This window comes from Bombina bombina, chromosome 5 (assembly GCF_027579735.1).
Source record: "Bombina bombina isolate aBomBom1 chromosome 5, aBomBom1.pri, whole genome shotgun sequence".
Lineage (NCBI taxonomy): Eukaryota > Metazoa > Chordata > Amphibia > Anura > Bombinatoridae > Bombina > Bombina bombina.
This window is the reverse complement of record NC_069503.1, coordinates 703,119,902-703,138,967: the sequence shown is the minus strand read 5'-3', so window position 1 is coordinate 703,138,967 and position 19,066 is coordinate 703,119,902. Positions and strand designations below refer to the sequence as shown.

Genomic DNA, 19,066 nt, shown 5'->3' with positions numbered 1-19,066 from the left:
CATAAAACACGCATGTCAAATTCACACAGAATTATGCAAAATCAAATGTTTAACCCTAGAATATCCAATCTTTTCAAATAAGAGGTCATACAAAACACTGCATGTAAAAACCACTGAAAACTCAATTTTAGCTGAAGTGTCGAGAACTAAATCAGACTTTTTAAATGGCATATTTTTTCCCTCCTTTTCCCCTTTTTGTGTTCTTTTATATATATATATATATATATATATATATATATATATATATATATATATATATATATATATATATATATATATATATATATATATATATATTTGTAAATCCTAATCCACCAGTGGATAAAATGAATTGTGTATAAGGTTTTAAGTTATTTTGATGTTTATTAAATTTGCAAACAGTTAGATGCTAATTTGATATTGAATTAACTGATTATTATAACCTAGATTACAAGCAGAGAACATTCGATAGTCCGGGACACATTATTCTTTGCCCAACCTTTCGCTAAGCAGGTATTGTAAGTAAATGGTAAAAAAATAGTTTTCCAGAGAACCTTAACATGGCTGACATTTTTTTTTCAGTGGTTCATATACATTTAAGGGAAAATGTATTACTTTGGAGACCTGAAGTAAAGTGAAAATGGTTTAAAATATGCAAAACAAACCACATATAAAATATATTCTAATAATTTATGTAACATTTATTTAAACATATTAATTGAATAATAAAGGTTTATTATTGAAACAAATGTTTTAACAGAGATTTAAAGGGATATGGTCCATGATCAGTTGCTGAATTGGAAAGGGCTCATTGCTGAACATGTATGTATGTGTATATGCATATGTATGTGTATGTATGTGTACGGTTTTTACTTATATTTCAATACAAAACCATAGTACCCATGACTCAGCCCCTGCCCACAAAACACCAGTGAGGCTACCTAAGCAGAAGTTGGCTTAGCGCACCTTCAGCTTATTGCGTTGAGTTTTTCAGAGCACCCCATAGAAGTCTATTTTGTGAGGGATTTAGCACACCCACACTATCAGACATGCAGATGTTAGTGCGCCCTAGACATTCTCTAAAATATTACAAGATTATAACATCAAATGCAGAATGTAGTGAGGACAGTGTATTTTTTCTAATCCATTTGAAAATGAGTAAAAAGTGCCTTAAATGGCTTGTTCATGGATTTTTAAATTCAAAACAATGATTGCCTGTGAGAGAGACTAAGCCAGAGAGATAAGAAGCATGTAGAAATTAGGCAGTGGTTAGACTAGGCCGAGAAAGGGGAGTGAGTATAATTCAGCCTATTTCTGTGTCTTAGCCAGTGCAGGAGAGAGGAGTGATAAGGACCCTGCTTGAGAGAGATTTTGGGCCAGTCAGTAGTGATAAGGGATACCTTGGCAAACAATTTTGCTTCAGAGAGTAAGGCATGTGGAAAGTTAGGAAAGATGTTGCTTAAACCATAGAGTTTTCCATGCTCTGTATGAGCTGCTCAATGGTGACCTGAAGCCACTGCCATAGTCTAGTAGGGAAATACCAGGGTTGGCAGGAATGTTTAGCTACATACATAGGCATCTCCAGAATGAGTCCAGGGGAGGTTTTAGCCCCTTGATGTTCCCCTCAACTATGATCATCCATTCCAGTATAACATTTTCTCTACTTCACCCACTACTTGCCCAGACTGCTGTACAATGCACCTGACCATGCCCACAGCATACCCATGACTCAGCCGCTGCCGACAAAACACCAGTGAGGCTTTGTAAAAATGTGTATATATCTTTGCCAGTGCCCCCCTACTTTTGACTGTGTGCCCCTCAATACGTGTTTTTTAGCGACATCACTGGCTGCATACACTTACTAGCCTCTTGCAGTTTTCAGTAATCTAAAAGATTTCTTTTTTAATTACAAGTCTCTTAAAGGGAAAGTACTGTCAAAATTAAAGGGACAGTACACTGTAAAATTGTTTTTATATTAATGTATTTTCAATGACTTTTTATACCAGCTGCAGAGTATAAAATGTATGAGAAATTGCATTTTCAGGTTTATTTGTATATATGAAGTAGCTGGTTTTGTGCTTTTAAACCACAGCCTTTTACAATGGGTTTAGCTTCAGGTAATATCAGATCTCATTATGTTATCACTTTGTCAGTGGCGTAGCGTGGGGGGGGCCACAGGGGCGGCTGCCCCGGGCGCTTAATTCTTAGGGGCGCAAAATTTGCGCGTTCACTGCCTCACATCGTCCCTTCTGTACTGCAGGCAGATGCAGCACTAAGGGAGGAAACATTCAAGAAAGGTCTTTTTTTTTTTTATAGATTAAAATGTATTTTATTGTGTGTTAACTTCAGAGGGGGGGCTGGGGGTGTAAGCGCTCTTTCGGCTCTCATGGCTCCGCGTGCGATGTCAGGAGCACTGTTCCCTCTAATGAGCGCGGCAGCGCGGCCGCGCGGCCGCGCATTAATTTGAGTGACACCGCGCACTTCTTTATTATCCCCGCGCACCAAGATGCATTAGAGCCCTTAGCCGCGCCAAAAATTTCAGTGCGCACTCGCAGTTGAGATCTGGAGTCTGTTTTGACCAGGAGAAACTGAGGTGGAAGGAGCATTGTAATGTAAGTCTAACTTCTATATTGAATCTAACTAGAAATAAATAGTTCCCCTACTTTTAGCCCTGCTGCTGCGGGCTAGCACAGCACCGGACCGGACAGGGAGTTAACAAGATGTTTAAACGTATATGTCTTGGGCTGCAGACACTCTCATTTTATTATAACAAAGTAATAAAATGAGACTGCAGCCCAAGACAAATACGTTTCAACATCTTGCTAACTCTGTAACTTAGACACCACACACAAACTTAATCGCTGTGCTCCACTAAAGCAGAGGTGTGTACTGGGGGAGAATATACATTGCTGTCTGACTTCAATGCTGCAGCTGCCGTACGCTGGGGAAATGAAAAATATATGAGCTGCCTTGCCCTTGCTCTCTTTCATCCCTTTGTAAATTACTGAAACAGCCGGCCCCAGAGTCATACAGAAACACTCCCCCCTCTCTATTCTTGGATTATGCTTTGCTTGCAGATATAAGACGTTGACAACGAGTAATATTTACTCATTGCTAGTCTAGTATACATAATTATAAATCATAATAAGACTTAAAATGAAAATAAGATATTGTGGAATAGCCCCACACATTAGGCTGTACAGGCTGTAGTGTTTGTTAGGTGAACATATCTACCCTGTGTGAATTGCACTTTATTAAGTTTAGTGAGCAGATTTGAATTGCCTACCTAAAAATGTTGTGAGACTCAAGTCACAGGCTACTCTAACACTTATACTCCACTATATGTCTGCTTGAGTATCGTTGCTGAGTATAGGTTGCTGAGTATCACAGTGTATGCATGTGTGTGGGTATAGGTGTATGCATATGTGTATGACTGTGTGGGTATAGGTGTAGGGGGCGCAATACTTGCCTTGCCCTGGGCGCTGGCAACCCACGCTACGCCACTGCACTTTGTGTACACACACTTGCTTCCTTATCTTATATTTGTCTGGAAAACTAAAGCTCAATACATAGAGAGAACAATGGAGAATTATCATTTTATTACTGAACTATCCTGCACCCCACTGTGAGTTTAACTACTTCTGCTGGCTGTGTTTACTTAGCTGAGACCCCAGTATCAAAACTTTCAGTATAGGTTGGGAAACCACAAGCTAAATCAGCTATTTCAAAGGCCAAAACATGGGTAAAGGAGCTACTTGTAAAAAATTTAATACACTCCAGCAGACAAATTGGATCATTGGGAATAGTTTAAATGGGAGAATAATTTTAGGTGAACTGTCCCTTTAAGCTTTCATGTCTCAGAGAGGGCATGACATTTTAAACAACTTTCCAGTTTACTTTTATCATCACATTTGCTTTTTTTCTTTTGGTATTCTTTGTTGAAAGCTAACCCTAGGTAGGCTCATATACTAATTTATTAGCAGAAAAGTACCAATGGCACTACTTATGATTAATAGATAGTTCCCTTTTATATGTAAGTTTTAATTTTAAGTTAAATAAGACCTCCCAAAATCATGTTCTACTAATGTTAAGTTAGAGAGTGAGCATTGCTATTAAAAATAGAGCAGAGACGCAACATATACTAATTTCTAAGACCTTGAAGGCCAAAATCTTATCTCAATACATTTTTACAACTATACAGTGCTAGTTCTTGTGTGCCATATAGAAAACATTGTGCTTACTCCAGTGGAATTACCTAGGAGTCAGCACTGATTGGCTAAAATGCAAGAGATTATCTATCTATATAAACAATAAAAATTCAAAGTAGACTGTTAAAGGGATACTAACCCCTCATTTTTTCTTTCATGATTCAGATAGAGCATGCAATTTTAAGCAATTTTCTAATTTACTCCTATTATCAATTTTTCTGTGTTCTCATATTATCTTGATTTGAAAAAGCAGTAAGAAAAGGTTAGGAGCCGGCCCATTTTTTAGTTCAGCACCTTGGTAGAGCTGCTGATTGGTTTGCTACATTTAGCCACAAATCAGCAAGTGCTACCCATGTGCTGAACAAAAAATGGCCTGGCTCTAAAGCTTACAGTACTGCTTTTTCAAATCAAGATAGCAATAGAACAAAGAAAAATTTATAATAGGAGTAAATTAGAAAGGTGCTTAAAATTGCATGCTCTATCTGAATCATGAAATAAAAAAATGGGGTTAGTATCCCTTTAAAGTCTTATTTCTAGGTTGGTAACCTTGCTACAATTTAATCTGGGAACCTATAATCTCCTGTTCAATTGTTCATTTTCTGCAGTTTTTGCAATAATATATATATATTCAAACGCTCCTCTTTCATATGGATGATAGACATTTTTCCAGTATAGCATCTCCTTTTCATAACTAAAGTTACCAGTCTATACAAATTATTCACTAAGAATAGAGAAAGAAAGGTGGTTTATTGAAAAGCTACATATGGGTGCCAAAGAATTAGAAAGAATCAGGGCTTTTTTTTGTGGGGGTACTCAGCAGTACTGAGTACCACCACCTCTGCCATCACATAACAGGTAATATTTGTAATTATCATGTAAATACTCTAGTTTTCACAAGAGGGGCTACAAAATGTATCAGGTATTGTAAATAACGTTGTCCCTTTTCTTTTCTCAAGGTTATTGAGCACAATTTATCAATCAATAATCAATGCGTAGCAACCACTGGAAATAATTATAGGAGAGAATGTTCCAGTGTTAGTGAAGCTAAGACTATGTAAACCTTAGACTATGCAATATAATAACTATTAGCTTAGATAAAATAAATTTGCTTTGAATTATGGCTTAAAATGTGGCACCTGTCTCTATAAAAAAGAGGACTTTCAATAGAATCTGATCTCTTTAGTTGGCCAGATGGATTTTTAGGGTATTTGCAAATTTGTTGAGGTGTCATTAAAATTGTAATTAAAAGAGATAAGCACCAACCTTCTCACCTGGCGTACCCGATATGCCAGGTGGTCCCTGAGGTCCTGATGAACCCTGCAAGCAAATAAAATACGATTAAGCTGTATACAGAAACATTGTTTTTATACTGCATTATATTCCATATACCTTCACTGGAGTAAAACATCATTTATTTAGTAACTTAGCCTTTCCCTAAAAACAAATGGCAAATGATTTTCTCTGTGGGTTACTCTTACTGTTTCTGTAGACAGACACAGATAGACAAACAGATAAATAAGACAGACAAAAAGATAGATAGATAGATAGATAGATAGATAGATAGATAGATAGATAGATATAATCTGTTTCCTAAATGTAACTTTGCAACAACCTAGCTATAAAATAGACAGAAATATGCACGGACAGACTGACATATAAATTAGATAGACAGACTGACATATAGATTAGACAGACAGATAGATGATAGATAGATAGATAGATAGATAGATAGATAGATAGATAAAGTGAAACATTTTTACTGTTTTCTAAATTATTTTAAGGGATACAATTTAATGTTTACCTGTTGGTTCTAAAAAAAACATTTGTGCAATATAAATTAGATTTGTAGGATCAAAGTTTCATCTATAACAGTAAAATCAAAAAGATTTAAACAGATTTTTTCACAGTAGATTTCTACTTACAGGTTTACCATCAATTCCAGGAGGTCCACGGTCTCCCATGTTTCCCTTATGTCCCTGTTTTACAAGAGAAGAAATGCAAAAGACTGAAAGCTACATTCTGAAGAAGTCTATGGCCTCTAGTTATCAAGGTCTGTCGTACCTGATCCGACAGTGCGGATCAGGTCCAAAAGACCTTGCTGAATACGGCGAGCAATACGCTCGCCGTATTCAGCATTGCACCAGCAGCTCACAAAAGCTGCTGGTGCAACGCCGCCCCCTGCAGACTCGCGGCCAATGGGCCACCAGCAAGGGGGGTGTCAATCAACCCGATCGTATTTGATCGGGTTGATTTCCGGCGATGTCTGTCCGCCAGCTCAGAGCAGGCGGACAGGTTATGGAGCAGCGGTCTTTGTGGCTGCTGCTTCATAACTGCTATTTCTGGCGAGCCTGCAGGCTCGCCAGAAACACGGGACATCAAGCTCCATTCGGAGCTTGATACATATGCCCCAATGTCTTGTTTATGGGGCAGAAACTGTTGTTGCAATATGGACCACCACCTGTTTTGTTTGACAATTTAACTACAAGATCCTAGTTTGTTTAGTTTAGCTTTGTCATTTTCAAGTGAAAGTCCATAAATATGTTTATAGTGCAATGTAAAATAACACTATTCCTGTGTGTATATTATTTTACCTTGAAGTAATTTATTAAATGATTGTTCGCCTAATATACACAAATATACACGTGTTTATGTATATACAAAGAAAATAACAAATTTCAACCAGTAATTTCATTAAAAAAATAAAAATAAATGTTGCTTACTTCAGGGCCAGGAAACCCTGGTGACCCTGGTTGACCTTCAGGACACTCGCAAGTTGAACTGGGTTGCTCTCTCTCAAGCGGACACTGTCAATTAGAGCATAAACCGACATCAAACCAGAATGCATATTATTATGTAGTAGCTTGATTTTATAAAGATATAACAGGATCATTTACTTACCCTTGGGTCATTCTGTTAATATAAAAAATATATAAATATTAGTGCTATAAAATATAGGATTCACATATTCGCAACAATGACAAAAATATAAAATAAACACAGATTTAAAAAGATAAATAACGTTTTAATGTTTATAATCACCTGATTATTATTATTAGAATTATTAACCCCATGGCAGAGGAACTGAGCAAATGTTAGGGCAGTGTTTAGTGCTAGGCAGGTCAGGCATCCACAATTATGCAAATGTATAAAATTAAAGGGACAGTGTACTGTAAAATTGTTATCCATTAATGTGTTTCCAGTGACTTGTTATACCAGCTGCATGATATAACATGTATGAGAAACGGATCCTTTAGGTTTCTGTTTGTATATGAAATAGCTGGTTTTCTTCTTTGAAACCACAACCCATGAAAATGGGCTTAGCTTGCAGTGAATTCCGATTTCCTTATTTTATTACTTTCTGTACACACACACTTATTTGCAGTATCTCTGTCTGTAAACCAAAGTCTGATGCTCAGATAGAACTATTGAAAATTAACATGTATTACTTATCTCTCCTACCTCCTACAGGGAGTGTAATTTCTTCTGCACTGAATACACTCCAGTAAGTAAAATAGATCATTGGGAACAAATTAAAGGGGAGAACATTTTATGGTACACTGTCCCTTTAAGGAAAAAAAGGCTATAAACTAGATTTTGTACTTGGGATTAATGCAGTTCCTGATGCCCGTGCAATTTGATTCTAATATCAATAATGAGTAGTCTCTGAAAACGTTTTGGGAAAAATCACTTTCAACGTTCTTACAAATACATCTTAAGCCAATTTGGACAAGAAAAGTATACAAAATCTTAATTTGAACAAAATACATGGTGAAATATGCTAGAAAATATACAATTTAATCTCAAAATAATGTGTACTGAGAATGTTTCAGATGTTTAAGCTACACTATAATTTGTTCTTTAAATACAATTCATAACATAGATCTATAATATTTTTAGCATTAGCAGAGTTATTGAATTATGTAAAAAGATTTAACAATAAAAATATCTACAAAAATTTGTCATACTTGTTAAAATTAAATATCAGTGGCCAATAAAAAAACACGTTTTCTATGAGTACAGTTTCTATAATGATGGTGAATGCTTTGATTACACTGGCTTGTCTTGTTTTCTCTTGTTTTAGGATATTTATGAATTTAGATCGAGGTTCTGATGCCAAGACATTAACTTCATTATGCCATGATAGCCTTGCAACCATTGGGAAAATGTGGATATATTAAAAAGTACATAAAAAGCTGGGGCTGTACACGGGCACTAATTGATAAGCATGCGCCATGCAATGTGCTTAGAAAATACCCACCAATCACATACATGCACATGCACCGGACATTTGCATGTTTCATGGATTATATTTTCATTAAAAAGGGTAATGCAACCCTCTTATTTTATCACACTTTGCATTTTAAAGTTCCTTGCAATAGAACTATGGTGCTGTACTCTCCAGCAATGCATATCATTTACTTCCATGTTCCTAACGTAATTTCAAGCTGTTTTCGGTGGCATGTCAGATATAGCAGTTTTTTAACTCAAATCCAGCGTTTATCCTAAGGTACGTCCTAGGTTTCATTAGACCAATACGTCATATTTCCATACAAAGTATATTGATATTCAATTATAATAGCTTAAAACTACACTTGTCCATTTATTATGAGACATAGGGGTAGATATAGCATGTGTCTAGTGGACGTGATCCGCTGTAGTGATCATATCCGCCAGACATCGATAAATGCAGACAGCATACGCTGCCCCCTGCAGATTTGCGGCCATTAGGCCAGTAGCAGGGGGTGCCAATCAGCCCGATCGTATGCGATCGGGCAGGTTGCTCTCCGCCGCTTCAGAGCAGGCGGACAAGTTAAGGAGCAGCGGTCTTAAGATCGCTGCTTCTTAATTCCTGTTTCCAGCGAGCCTGAAGGCTCGCGCGGAAACAGAGGTGTACGGCCCCATTCAGGCCGTGATAAATCGGCCCCATATTCTGTTTAAAGCCCTAATACATGATATTCTATCTCTCTGAGTAATGATATATACACAGTACTATATTTATACCCTATACATTTTTTGCTATAATTTTTCTCCTATAATTTTTAAGACTTCTTTTTCTCTCAGACTTATAGCATAATATTACTTGTAACTTACCACAGAGTAGATTTCACAGGCTGTTTCTCGTTCACTCTGCTCTGGATCACAGTACAGTCTAAGTTTTTGTATTTCCATCTAAAACCATAAAACAGGTTAAATATTTAAATTCAATTTGTGCATAATCTATATTTCTTTTAGTTGTGCGCTTGCCCTCTACATTATTATACTGATATTACTTATGATTTAAGCAAGCTTGCGCCCTCAGTATTTTAAAATAATTTTGAACGTTTTTTTTTTTAAATTATAGGTTCTATGTAAGGGGTCAATCACCTTCTATCCACCATTTTATAATATTTATTGACTAGAATTAACTGAACTACAAGAAACTCAGAACTGAGGCTCGCAAAATTAATCAAACAAAATTGAATCAAACAATAAAAACAAGGTCCCCTAAATCTAAAAACTGCACATTTAGGACTAGATTACGAGTGGTGCGCTAACTGTTGCGCATAAGCAAAAATAGTTTTTTCACAGCTCTTTGCGTGAGTTGGAAGTAACGTGTGAATTACAAGTTAAAAAGTAAGCGATTTCACTCTAGTGTAAAATGCGTGTCGGGATAGTGTGACTTCAGAGCTCTGGTTAACTGATATGCGACACTAAACAGTTGGACAAAAAACATTAAATACATTTAAAAGTACAGTTACACTCATAATAACACTATCTAATAAAAATTAAAATTAAAGTGTTTAACTGTGTATTTACCATAAATATTTCACATTCCAATGTTCTCCACATATGGGGACTATGTTCTAAGTATTTTTAATAAGATATTCCTATATATATGTATATATCTATACCTATATGTATATATATATATACTGTATATACATACATACATTTTACCAAAAATACCATCAGATATATATACTGTATATAAATATATGTTTATGAATAAATAGGTTAATGCGGTCACAATATTAGGACTTCGGATTTTTGCGCTCGTCGGGTTATAGCTCCTGCGAAAATGTTTTGCTTTCAACTTGTAATACGTGCTCTACCCGACGCTCGCAAAAAACTCTGTCTACCGGAGTTAACGCACCAGTGGAGACCGCAAAATACTGATCCACTCATAATCTAGCCCTAAATTTCAAAAACTGTTTGCACAGAAACCTACATACAGAGACATTTACTTGTGCTATACTTATTTTTACTGTTTTATTTATATGGGACACATGCTATTTAGCAAACAATTTGCTCTGTAGTCCAAATAAATATACTCTTAAACGTTTGTGATATTACAGATTTTTTTTTACTCTTTTGCAATTTATTTTTCTAGATTCATTAAACCTCTTTTAAACCCTATTGTATAGTCTGTTGTTAGTGGGAGGGCCAGCAATGTACACATGAACATGTATTTAATAGACATATATGTGATATCTTGTACAGCAAACGAGATCTGGCGGAAAAGGGCAAAAAGGTAAATCACGACCGCAACATCTAGAAACCACGTTTAGCAATCACATTGTTTTTATGTCATACTCTTATTTTCGTGATTGTAATTTACATTTCTTTTGACTTTTTAAATGACCTTTCTATGAGCAATTGTGTTGCTATGATTGTGATGAACTGTTTGTTGTCCCAATAATTGTGTTTTCAATAATCACTATTTAAAATAAAGTGCTGCCATCTTCTTACGGCAATGGAATTATTACAAGGTTCTTATCTATACTATAATTGCGTTTGTAATGTCCGTCGGCAGTTGCACACACAATTGTGCACGCATCCTCAATGGAATGTTAGCTGAAAATGGCAGGGTGGTGTAAGAATCCACCGAAGGTCCTTTTCCATGCGGAGAAGGTCCTCTTCCATGCGGTGAAGTCTTCTTCCAAGCGGCCGACATCTTCTTCCAAGCGGGGACCTCTTCTTTCTTCATCCAGGACAGCGGAAGTGAAGACCGGCGACCGCGGAGCCATGGAGCATGAAGGATCCTCTTCTTCCGATAGCCACCGTACACTGAATAGTGAATGCAAGGTACGCAATTAAAGATGGCGTCCCTTGAATTCCTATTGGCTGATTCGCACACTTTTCTCCTTGTTTGCAGATGAAAATTTAAAAACAATCACAGTATACCCATTATGCCCAAGTAAAAATGGATTACAACTATCAGGAGATTTTCAGTTGAAAACCCAATCGTGGCTAGGGCCTTTTATTGGCCATATCCATTCATAATTGTGATTACTTGAAAAACACTAACAAAATCGTAGGAAATTGGAAACTCATTTTCTTTGTGATTGATCCCTTAGTCATAAAAGTTTATTTTTTTACTTCCATGTCCCTGTAAATATACAGTATAAACTCTTGCCTCTTTGGGAGGGGAAATTATACAAGTTTTATCTGTAAATTACAGTTAAGGAAAGCAAAATGAATAAAGAATGTACATTGCATAGTTCACTAAACTTACTGCATAGTCATGTATATAGATTTATTTTCATTATTTAAAAATATTTATGATGGTAATCTTCATTTCATAGAAATCATATAAAAACTATATTAACTATAATAAAAATATATATATTTGAGCTAAAATGACATTACTGTGTGAAACTACACAGAATTGCAATCTACATACAGTATATACTTACAGCGATTGTTTTTTCGGTGTTTGTTTCCTTTACAACTTGAGTGTTACCATTGATGTATATTGGCCCAATTTCATTAATTTGTTTATTCTGAATGAGCTCATCATCCACATATAATATTGCATATTTACTTCTTACTAAGATCTTTAGCTGATGCCAATCTTCATCAAACAGTTTCTAATGGAAAAAGCAGACATACGTCTTATTGGTTAACCATTTTACCAGACCAGCAAGGAAAAACTCTTCAGAAGAAAGTCTAAACATATTTATGTAAACATTTTGACTATTGGCAGTTATAGGGAATCCCAACATGCAGGAAAATATGTGAAAATATGTGACATTGTGGTAGTGAGGATGATGCTGGATTTGCAGTTTGTGCATGTGAAACCAAGTTTATCTAACTGAAACAAATCTCACACTTAGCTGCATTTTTTATATCCTTTTAATGATGAATAGTATAAGGAGAGGAATTACTAGGTTTTTGTCCTACTTTGATTACTGCTGTCCAGTATTTTAGTGCATGTCCAGTAAAATGTAAGTAATACAACAAGGACATAAGGTCTAATTGGAGGTCTAATGTGGGCATGTGGCTAACGGGCTACAGGCCATGAGTCTAATCTGATGTGGGCATATTATCAACAAGGGATTCAGTAAACAGTATTTAAGTTTTGGCCCAGTGTGGGCATATGTCTGACAGACGCCATATGTCAATGGGTCTTATATGATATTATAACAGCGCCGCCAATAGCTTTCTCTTGAACACCATTTCTTCATTGAGTAATTCTGTGGAGAAAAGATTGCAACCAAATGCTTATGCCAAAGCCAGTACATGTTTGTGTAATCTGCATCTTGCCCACTATTTATCTGCTTACCTTCCTCAAAATGTGTACATTTTTTTAAATTTAAATGAAAATAATACCATAGCCAATAACTATATATGTCAGTTTAGTTTCAAAAGGTGGAATAAGCAAAACTGAGGGGTTGAATTTACACTGCTAGCACCCATAAGGACTATAACAACAATCCCTGTTTTTTAGTGAGGTTACACTACATGGCCAAAAGTATGTGGACAACCTTGTTAATTATTAAGTTCAGGTGTTCCAGCCCCACAAGTCAGTTAATGAAATGTGTGGTTCACTAGAATTGCCCCAAGAAACTGCTATTATTGTTAAGTGGAAGCCTCTAGGAGCAACAACAGCCTAGCCACAAAGTGGTAGATCACAAAACTCAGAGAGCTGGGCTTCTGAATGCTGAAGTGCATAGCACATACTACTAAGTTCCATGAATTGTGTGTCAGGAGCTTAATAAAACAGGTTTCCATGGCTGTGCAGTTGGTGTAGTGCACACTGCCACTGGACTCTGAAACAGTGGAAATGTGTTCTCTGTTGTGATGAGAATATATGTGGTAATAAATATATTGCATTCTCATAGAAGAATCTAGGTGTGGTAGATGCCGGGAGAAAGCTATCTACTGGAATGCATAATGCCAACTGTAAAGTATAGTGGAGAAGGGTTAATGGTCTGAGGCAGTTTTTCAGGGTTTAGACTAAGCCCCTAGTTACTGTTAAGGGTCATCTTATTGCTACAGACATATTAGACAATTGCGTGCTTCCAACTTTGTGGCAACAGCTTGGGGAAGGTGCTTTCCTCTATCAGCATGACTGTGCCCTTGTGCACAAAGTGAGGTCCATGAAGACATGGTTTGATGAGTTTTGTGTGGAGGAACTTGAGAGCCCTAACCTCAATTTTACTGAACACATTTGGAATGAATTGGAATGCTGATTATGAGACCTTCTTGTCCAACACCAGTGCCTGATCTCAAAAATGCTCTTTTTAATGGGCACAGATTTCCGCAGACACACTAGAAAAAAAATCTTGTGGAAAGTCTTCCCAGAAGAACTGTGGCTGTTATAACTGTAAAGGGGGGGGGGGGGGGGAGCAACTCCATATTTATGCCCATGGTTTTGAATGTGACATCCAACAAGCTCATATAGTTGTGAGGGTCAGATGTCCACATACATTTGGCCATACAAGTGTACCTCTTACATGTGCTTCCAGTATTGCTGCTCCTGAGCCTATCTAGGTATGCTTTTAAACTAAGGATATAAAAGATTAAAGTAAATTAGATAACAGAAGTAAATTGGAAAGTTGTTTAAAATTGCATGGTCCATCTGAATTAAGAAAATAACATTTTTACTTTACTGTCCCTTTAAAGTAAATAATCTTGCAGTGCTAATTTTCTAGGCAGCATGAAATGTTTATACTATATCTATATATTGATCACTGTCAAAAACATTTCACTGTCTTGTCCTTAGAAATAGACTATAACAGGAGCAACAAAGATAGAACATATTTATACAGATATTGAAACACAACTGGGCTTGATAGTTTATATAAAAAATGCCTGTAATGATTTTCATTAAATGAATATTAAACAATAAATACATTCAAGACATAATGATGTAGTCAAAGCAAATATTAGCCTTATTAGAATAATATGATTATATACTTTTACAAATATGGGCTTAATTACAAAAAAAACGTATCTAATGATTGTCAACAAAAAAAAATTGTTGTTTTTAATGTTTAATTTTTTTTGAGTGATTACCTCTCTGTGTTGGTATTGTATAGCCACCATTTTTTATTTTTTTATTTTAATTGGTTTAACCACGGCAGCCATCTTTGTGTCATGGTTAACAACAAATTTTGGTTATACAATACAATAAAATGTCACCATTTTGAGGCAGTATCAGAGAGTATACTGTCAGATACTTCTTTACATCTGCATTGCAAAAGTTGGAAGAACATGCAGTGATTAAATTTGTCCCCCTTATCCTATGGAATAATGACTGTGTTGATTGTCTCTATAATCTCCAGTGGTGGTTAGGCTTAAGATGTTTTTATAAAACCGGGACCAAGAACATAATTCAAGATATCTAGTGTGGACAAAGCATGGGTTACCATGAACAATGTTCTCATAAAAATGACACCTACCCAGTTGACTACTGCCACTGTAACCTCCCACAACATTTCTTAGAGACCGAGTGAGGAAATCTCATAGCTTCAAATAAAATATGTAACTTGAAATTGTGGTGTGTCAATCATATACATAATTAGTGTAAAATACTGTTAATTTTTATTATTTGTTATGTTTATATTGCATCTTGTCATTTCTCAAAACGCATGAATAAAATAGGCTTTTCTTCAGATTTCTACTAGCCCTAGCTCTGTGACCAATAGAATCTCAAACGCAAATATTTTACAGCAGAATGTACCATAGAGAAATGCGAGGGGAAATGTTAAAAACATTTAACTTTCTCGCCCCCATAAAAAAAGAGAAGAAGTCTCAAACTTGAAATGTTCCGCATGCACACTATACTTACCAAGATACCCCTTAAAAAAAAAGACTCAAACCCCTCTCGTTATGAATTGACACTAAAATTGGAACTTTCAGCAATTTTCATCATTACATTAGGACTTAAGTTCGAAGTCTAAGGATCAAGCATTTACAAAATGTTTATAATATTAATGTGATCTAGAGATCAGTTTTTGTTCCAAGGATCTAGGACCATCTTGAGCTGAGATATTGAGGTTTCATAAACATTTGTATAACCAAAATTTGTTGCGCACCATGACACAAAGATGGCTGCCATGGTTAAACCAAGTAAAATAAAAATAAAAAACTAGTGGTTTTGCAATACCAATACATAGAGGTAATCTTAAGTCCATATTGTCTCTTCCATATAAGGCAAGTGGGGGGTGGAGTTTGGCTATTGGAAAATAATTGCAGGAAACAAGTTGTTAGTTTGTTTTAAGAATGTTTGGACATGACTAATATGTTATTCTATAGCAAGACAACAGAAATATAATGATAAGGTGTTTACAGTCCTTTTAAGTTATAGCACTTTTTATTTCTGTGAACCAGAAGTTAGGATACCTGTAAAATGAAATAAATGCTCACCTTTAACCTTTGGTCTTTGAACCTAATGATTTGAGAGTCTTCATTTAATTGAGTAGCAGTAAATATGACAGAATTGTCTGTGCCATCCAGAGTTACAGCAGCCTGGACTTCACCTGCTTTTGACAGTATTCTCCAAAGGTCAATAGTATTATTCAGTGAAGGACCCTTCAACCGGTATGTTGCCACAAAGACGTATGAAGGAGGTAGACCTTCTGGGAAGATATCTCTGAATGTAATAGGCAAGAGAAATGCTTAGCAAACTGAAATACATAATACACTATCTATAAATATAAATAAATATATTGTAGATGATACCAACTTGGTCCATCTCTTCATTATAAATATCAAAATATTAGAAAAATTCAGATGCAACATGTTTGAATATGTTAAAGCATTTCATTTTTGCATACTTACAATACACAATGTGTTTGATCCTTGCAAAATGAGTTAAACACAAAGCTAACACACCACAAGGGAGCACCAAACCACTACAGCTCCTAGGCAGGATATGGCTGATGAGCCAATTAAGGGCAGCATACACATGTTGCCTCCAATCTTCTGGTGTATTCTGCTTAGGAGCTTCAATGTGCTGTGTCTCATAATGGGACTTTAGCTATGTGTTTAACCTCTTTGGCAAGAGACTCAAACGTAAAAATAACTTGCATGTGCTCATGGGCATTATCTATTACTGCTGGGGGTACAAACAGCTGTTAATAGTTTGAACAAACAAGAGCATTTTATTTTTTTCCATTAAAGTGTCCCATTATCCTATTTCCAAAGGAATGAATAAAAAAATAGATTATATAACACAACTCTCCTGGTGCATGTCTATTGTGCAACTTCTGGGTGTCTATATTCATACATCTAAATGAGAATATCAAATCATAAATACAATTGCCTGTACTGTTCAAGCACAAGGTAATTTGTGTCTGCTAATACTTTGGTTAGTAACTATAAACTATTTTTTTTAGGTATTTAAATAATAAGTACACATGTAGCATTTTACTGAAGCAGCATCACTCACTAAAATATACAAGAAGCCTCCTTCCCTTGTAGAGTCTCCAGACACCTCACATGATTACATGACAGTTTTAACCATAACATAAACACATGGTAGATCTAAAACACTCTAACATTCTTAAAATGAATGATTAACCCTAACATTATGCATAATCCTTACTCTGAAATATTTTAGAGTGAGTGTTATGTATAATATTAGGGTAAATCCCTAGAATTTTAGACAAAACCTCAGTGTAAATCTTTTCTGAGACTGTTCCTTAAAGAATGATGTGTTACAAATGAATTTACTTTAAATAATAAAGTAGGAAATGGAGAGGATAATTACCTGAGTATAATGAAGCCTACTACTGTTAGCCCTGACCCTACCCATAAATCCATAACTAACCCAAATACTAACCCTAGCTCTAGCCCTGACCATAACTTTAGTCATAACTCTAACCATAGTGCCAACTGTAATCCTAGCCCTAACTCTAAAATGAGTCCTTAATCTCAGTGTAACCTCAGCCCTAAACCTAGTCACAAACCTATCCTTAAAGGGATATGAAACCCATTTTTTTTTTTCATTTAGGATTCAGATAGAGCATGTGATTTAAGGCAACTTTCTAATTTACTCCTATTATTATTTTTTTTCCTTCTTTTTGTATCTTTATTTGAAAAAGCAGGTATGTAAGCTTAAGAGCCGGACAATTTTTGGTTCATACATTTAGCCACCAATTAGCAAGTGCTACCCAGGATCTGAACCAAAAATTGGCCAGCTCCTAAGCTTGCATTCCTACTTTTCAAATAAAGATACCATGAGAATGAAGAAAAATTGATAATAGGAGTAAATCAGAAAGTTGCTTAAACTGCATGCTCTATCTGAATCATGAAAGAAAAAAAAAATCATATCCCTTTAAAGTAATGCTAACCATAGCCCTGTCCCTAAATCTAACCCAAGTCCTTACTCCATCTTTAGCCCTAACCCTAAATCTAAAATAAACCCTAACTGAATCCTAGCCAAAACTTTAACCTGAATGCTAACCATGCCTCTAAGTGTTTCCATAACTCTAACTATAACCTTAGCCATAAACCCAAATTTTGTCCTAACGCTTACTCTTATCTAAAACCTAATCTTAGCCTATAACCCATCACATACTCTAATACTAGCCCTAGTTCTAACCCTAATCTTAACACTAACGCTAATGCTAACCATAGCACTTACGCTAACCTTAGTCATAATCATAACTACAAGCACTTCCTCTAATAGTAACCTTATCTCTAACCCAAACTGCAATCTTATCCCTAACCCAACTGTTAGCCCTAACCACAACTATAAACTTGGTCCCAACTATAACCTAAGCTCTAACTGTAATCCTAGCTGTAACCCTAACTACCATAATGACATCACTCAACAGCGATTAAGATGGTTAGATAGCGAATTCTTACAGTGGCAAGATCGCAGTATAGACAAGATTTCTTTCCAAAAATTTGGTGGAAAAGAATACTTTGGACTTGCAAATGTAGTCAGATATCCTTATATACAATATACATAGCACATTACTAAGATATGTTTAATGGCAAGCCATACCTTGTATTTTCTGTCACGTCTACATCAGGTGTGAGCAGGTAAGCTTTCTCTGAAGCAAGTGAACCTGTTATTTTCTGGCCTTTTTTATGAATTTTCATGCCTACAAGTAGCTCAAACCCCTTTTCATCACGTGATGCTACTGGTATTCGAGTAGGGCACACAGACTCTGTAAAAATATTTTGGTACACATTAATTAAACATTAATAGTAAACCAGTCAAATCATTACTGGCAATTTAATAATCATTGCAGTTGGTGGGGGGGGGGGGGAGAAATCAGTTATAGCATTTCATTTTAATATATTCTTAATGCATTTAATAGGTTCTCTGATCAGTTATTTGTACAGATCCCAGACTTAAAATATACTTGATCAAGATAATTAACTGTGCTTCTTTTTGTTTCTTTGTTTTTAGACTTGCCTAATACTTATGACTTCTCCAGACAGCACCATTCCCTACATCTTTGTTCTTTGCTGCCCTAAACATATACACATATATGCCTCAATGTTATTGGCTTACCAATATGTTTAACTAGCTCCCAGTAGTGCATTGCTGCTTGTCAGGACAATTGTCTGGTAAAAGTCAACATTTTGATATTGCAGATTAATCACATATGTCTGTGCTATATAATATAGTGGTAAAATTTATCATGTGTATTTAC

At 35.7% G+C, this 19,066-nt stretch overlaps 1 protein-coding gene across 1 annotated transcript in view; it reads right to left on the bottom strand.

The window, feature by feature from the left end:
* LOC128661600 (collagen alpha-1(XXI) chain-like) overlaps positions 1-19,066 on the bottom strand; it is a 173,039-nt gene that overhangs the window by 100,901 nt on the left and 53,072 nt on the right. Inside the window, exons 3-10 of the mRNA XM_053715836.1 lie at positions 18,409-18,574; positions 15,822-16,047; positions 11,864-12,037; positions 9,279-9,356; positions 7,086-7,097; positions 6,908-6,991; positions 6,110-6,163; positions 5,451-5,504 (exon numbers count right to left, since the gene is read on the bottom strand). Coding sequence (XP_053571811.1) covers positions 5,451-5,504; positions 6,110-6,163; positions 6,908-6,991; positions 7,086-7,097; positions 9,279-9,356; positions 11,864-12,037; positions 15,822-16,047; positions 18,409-18,574 — 848 coding nt within the window. The remainder of the gene's footprint in view (positions 1-5,450; positions 5,505-6,109; positions 6,164-6,907; positions 6,992-7,085; positions 7,098-9,278; positions 9,357-11,863; positions 12,038-15,821; positions 16,048-18,408; positions 18,575-19,066) is intronic.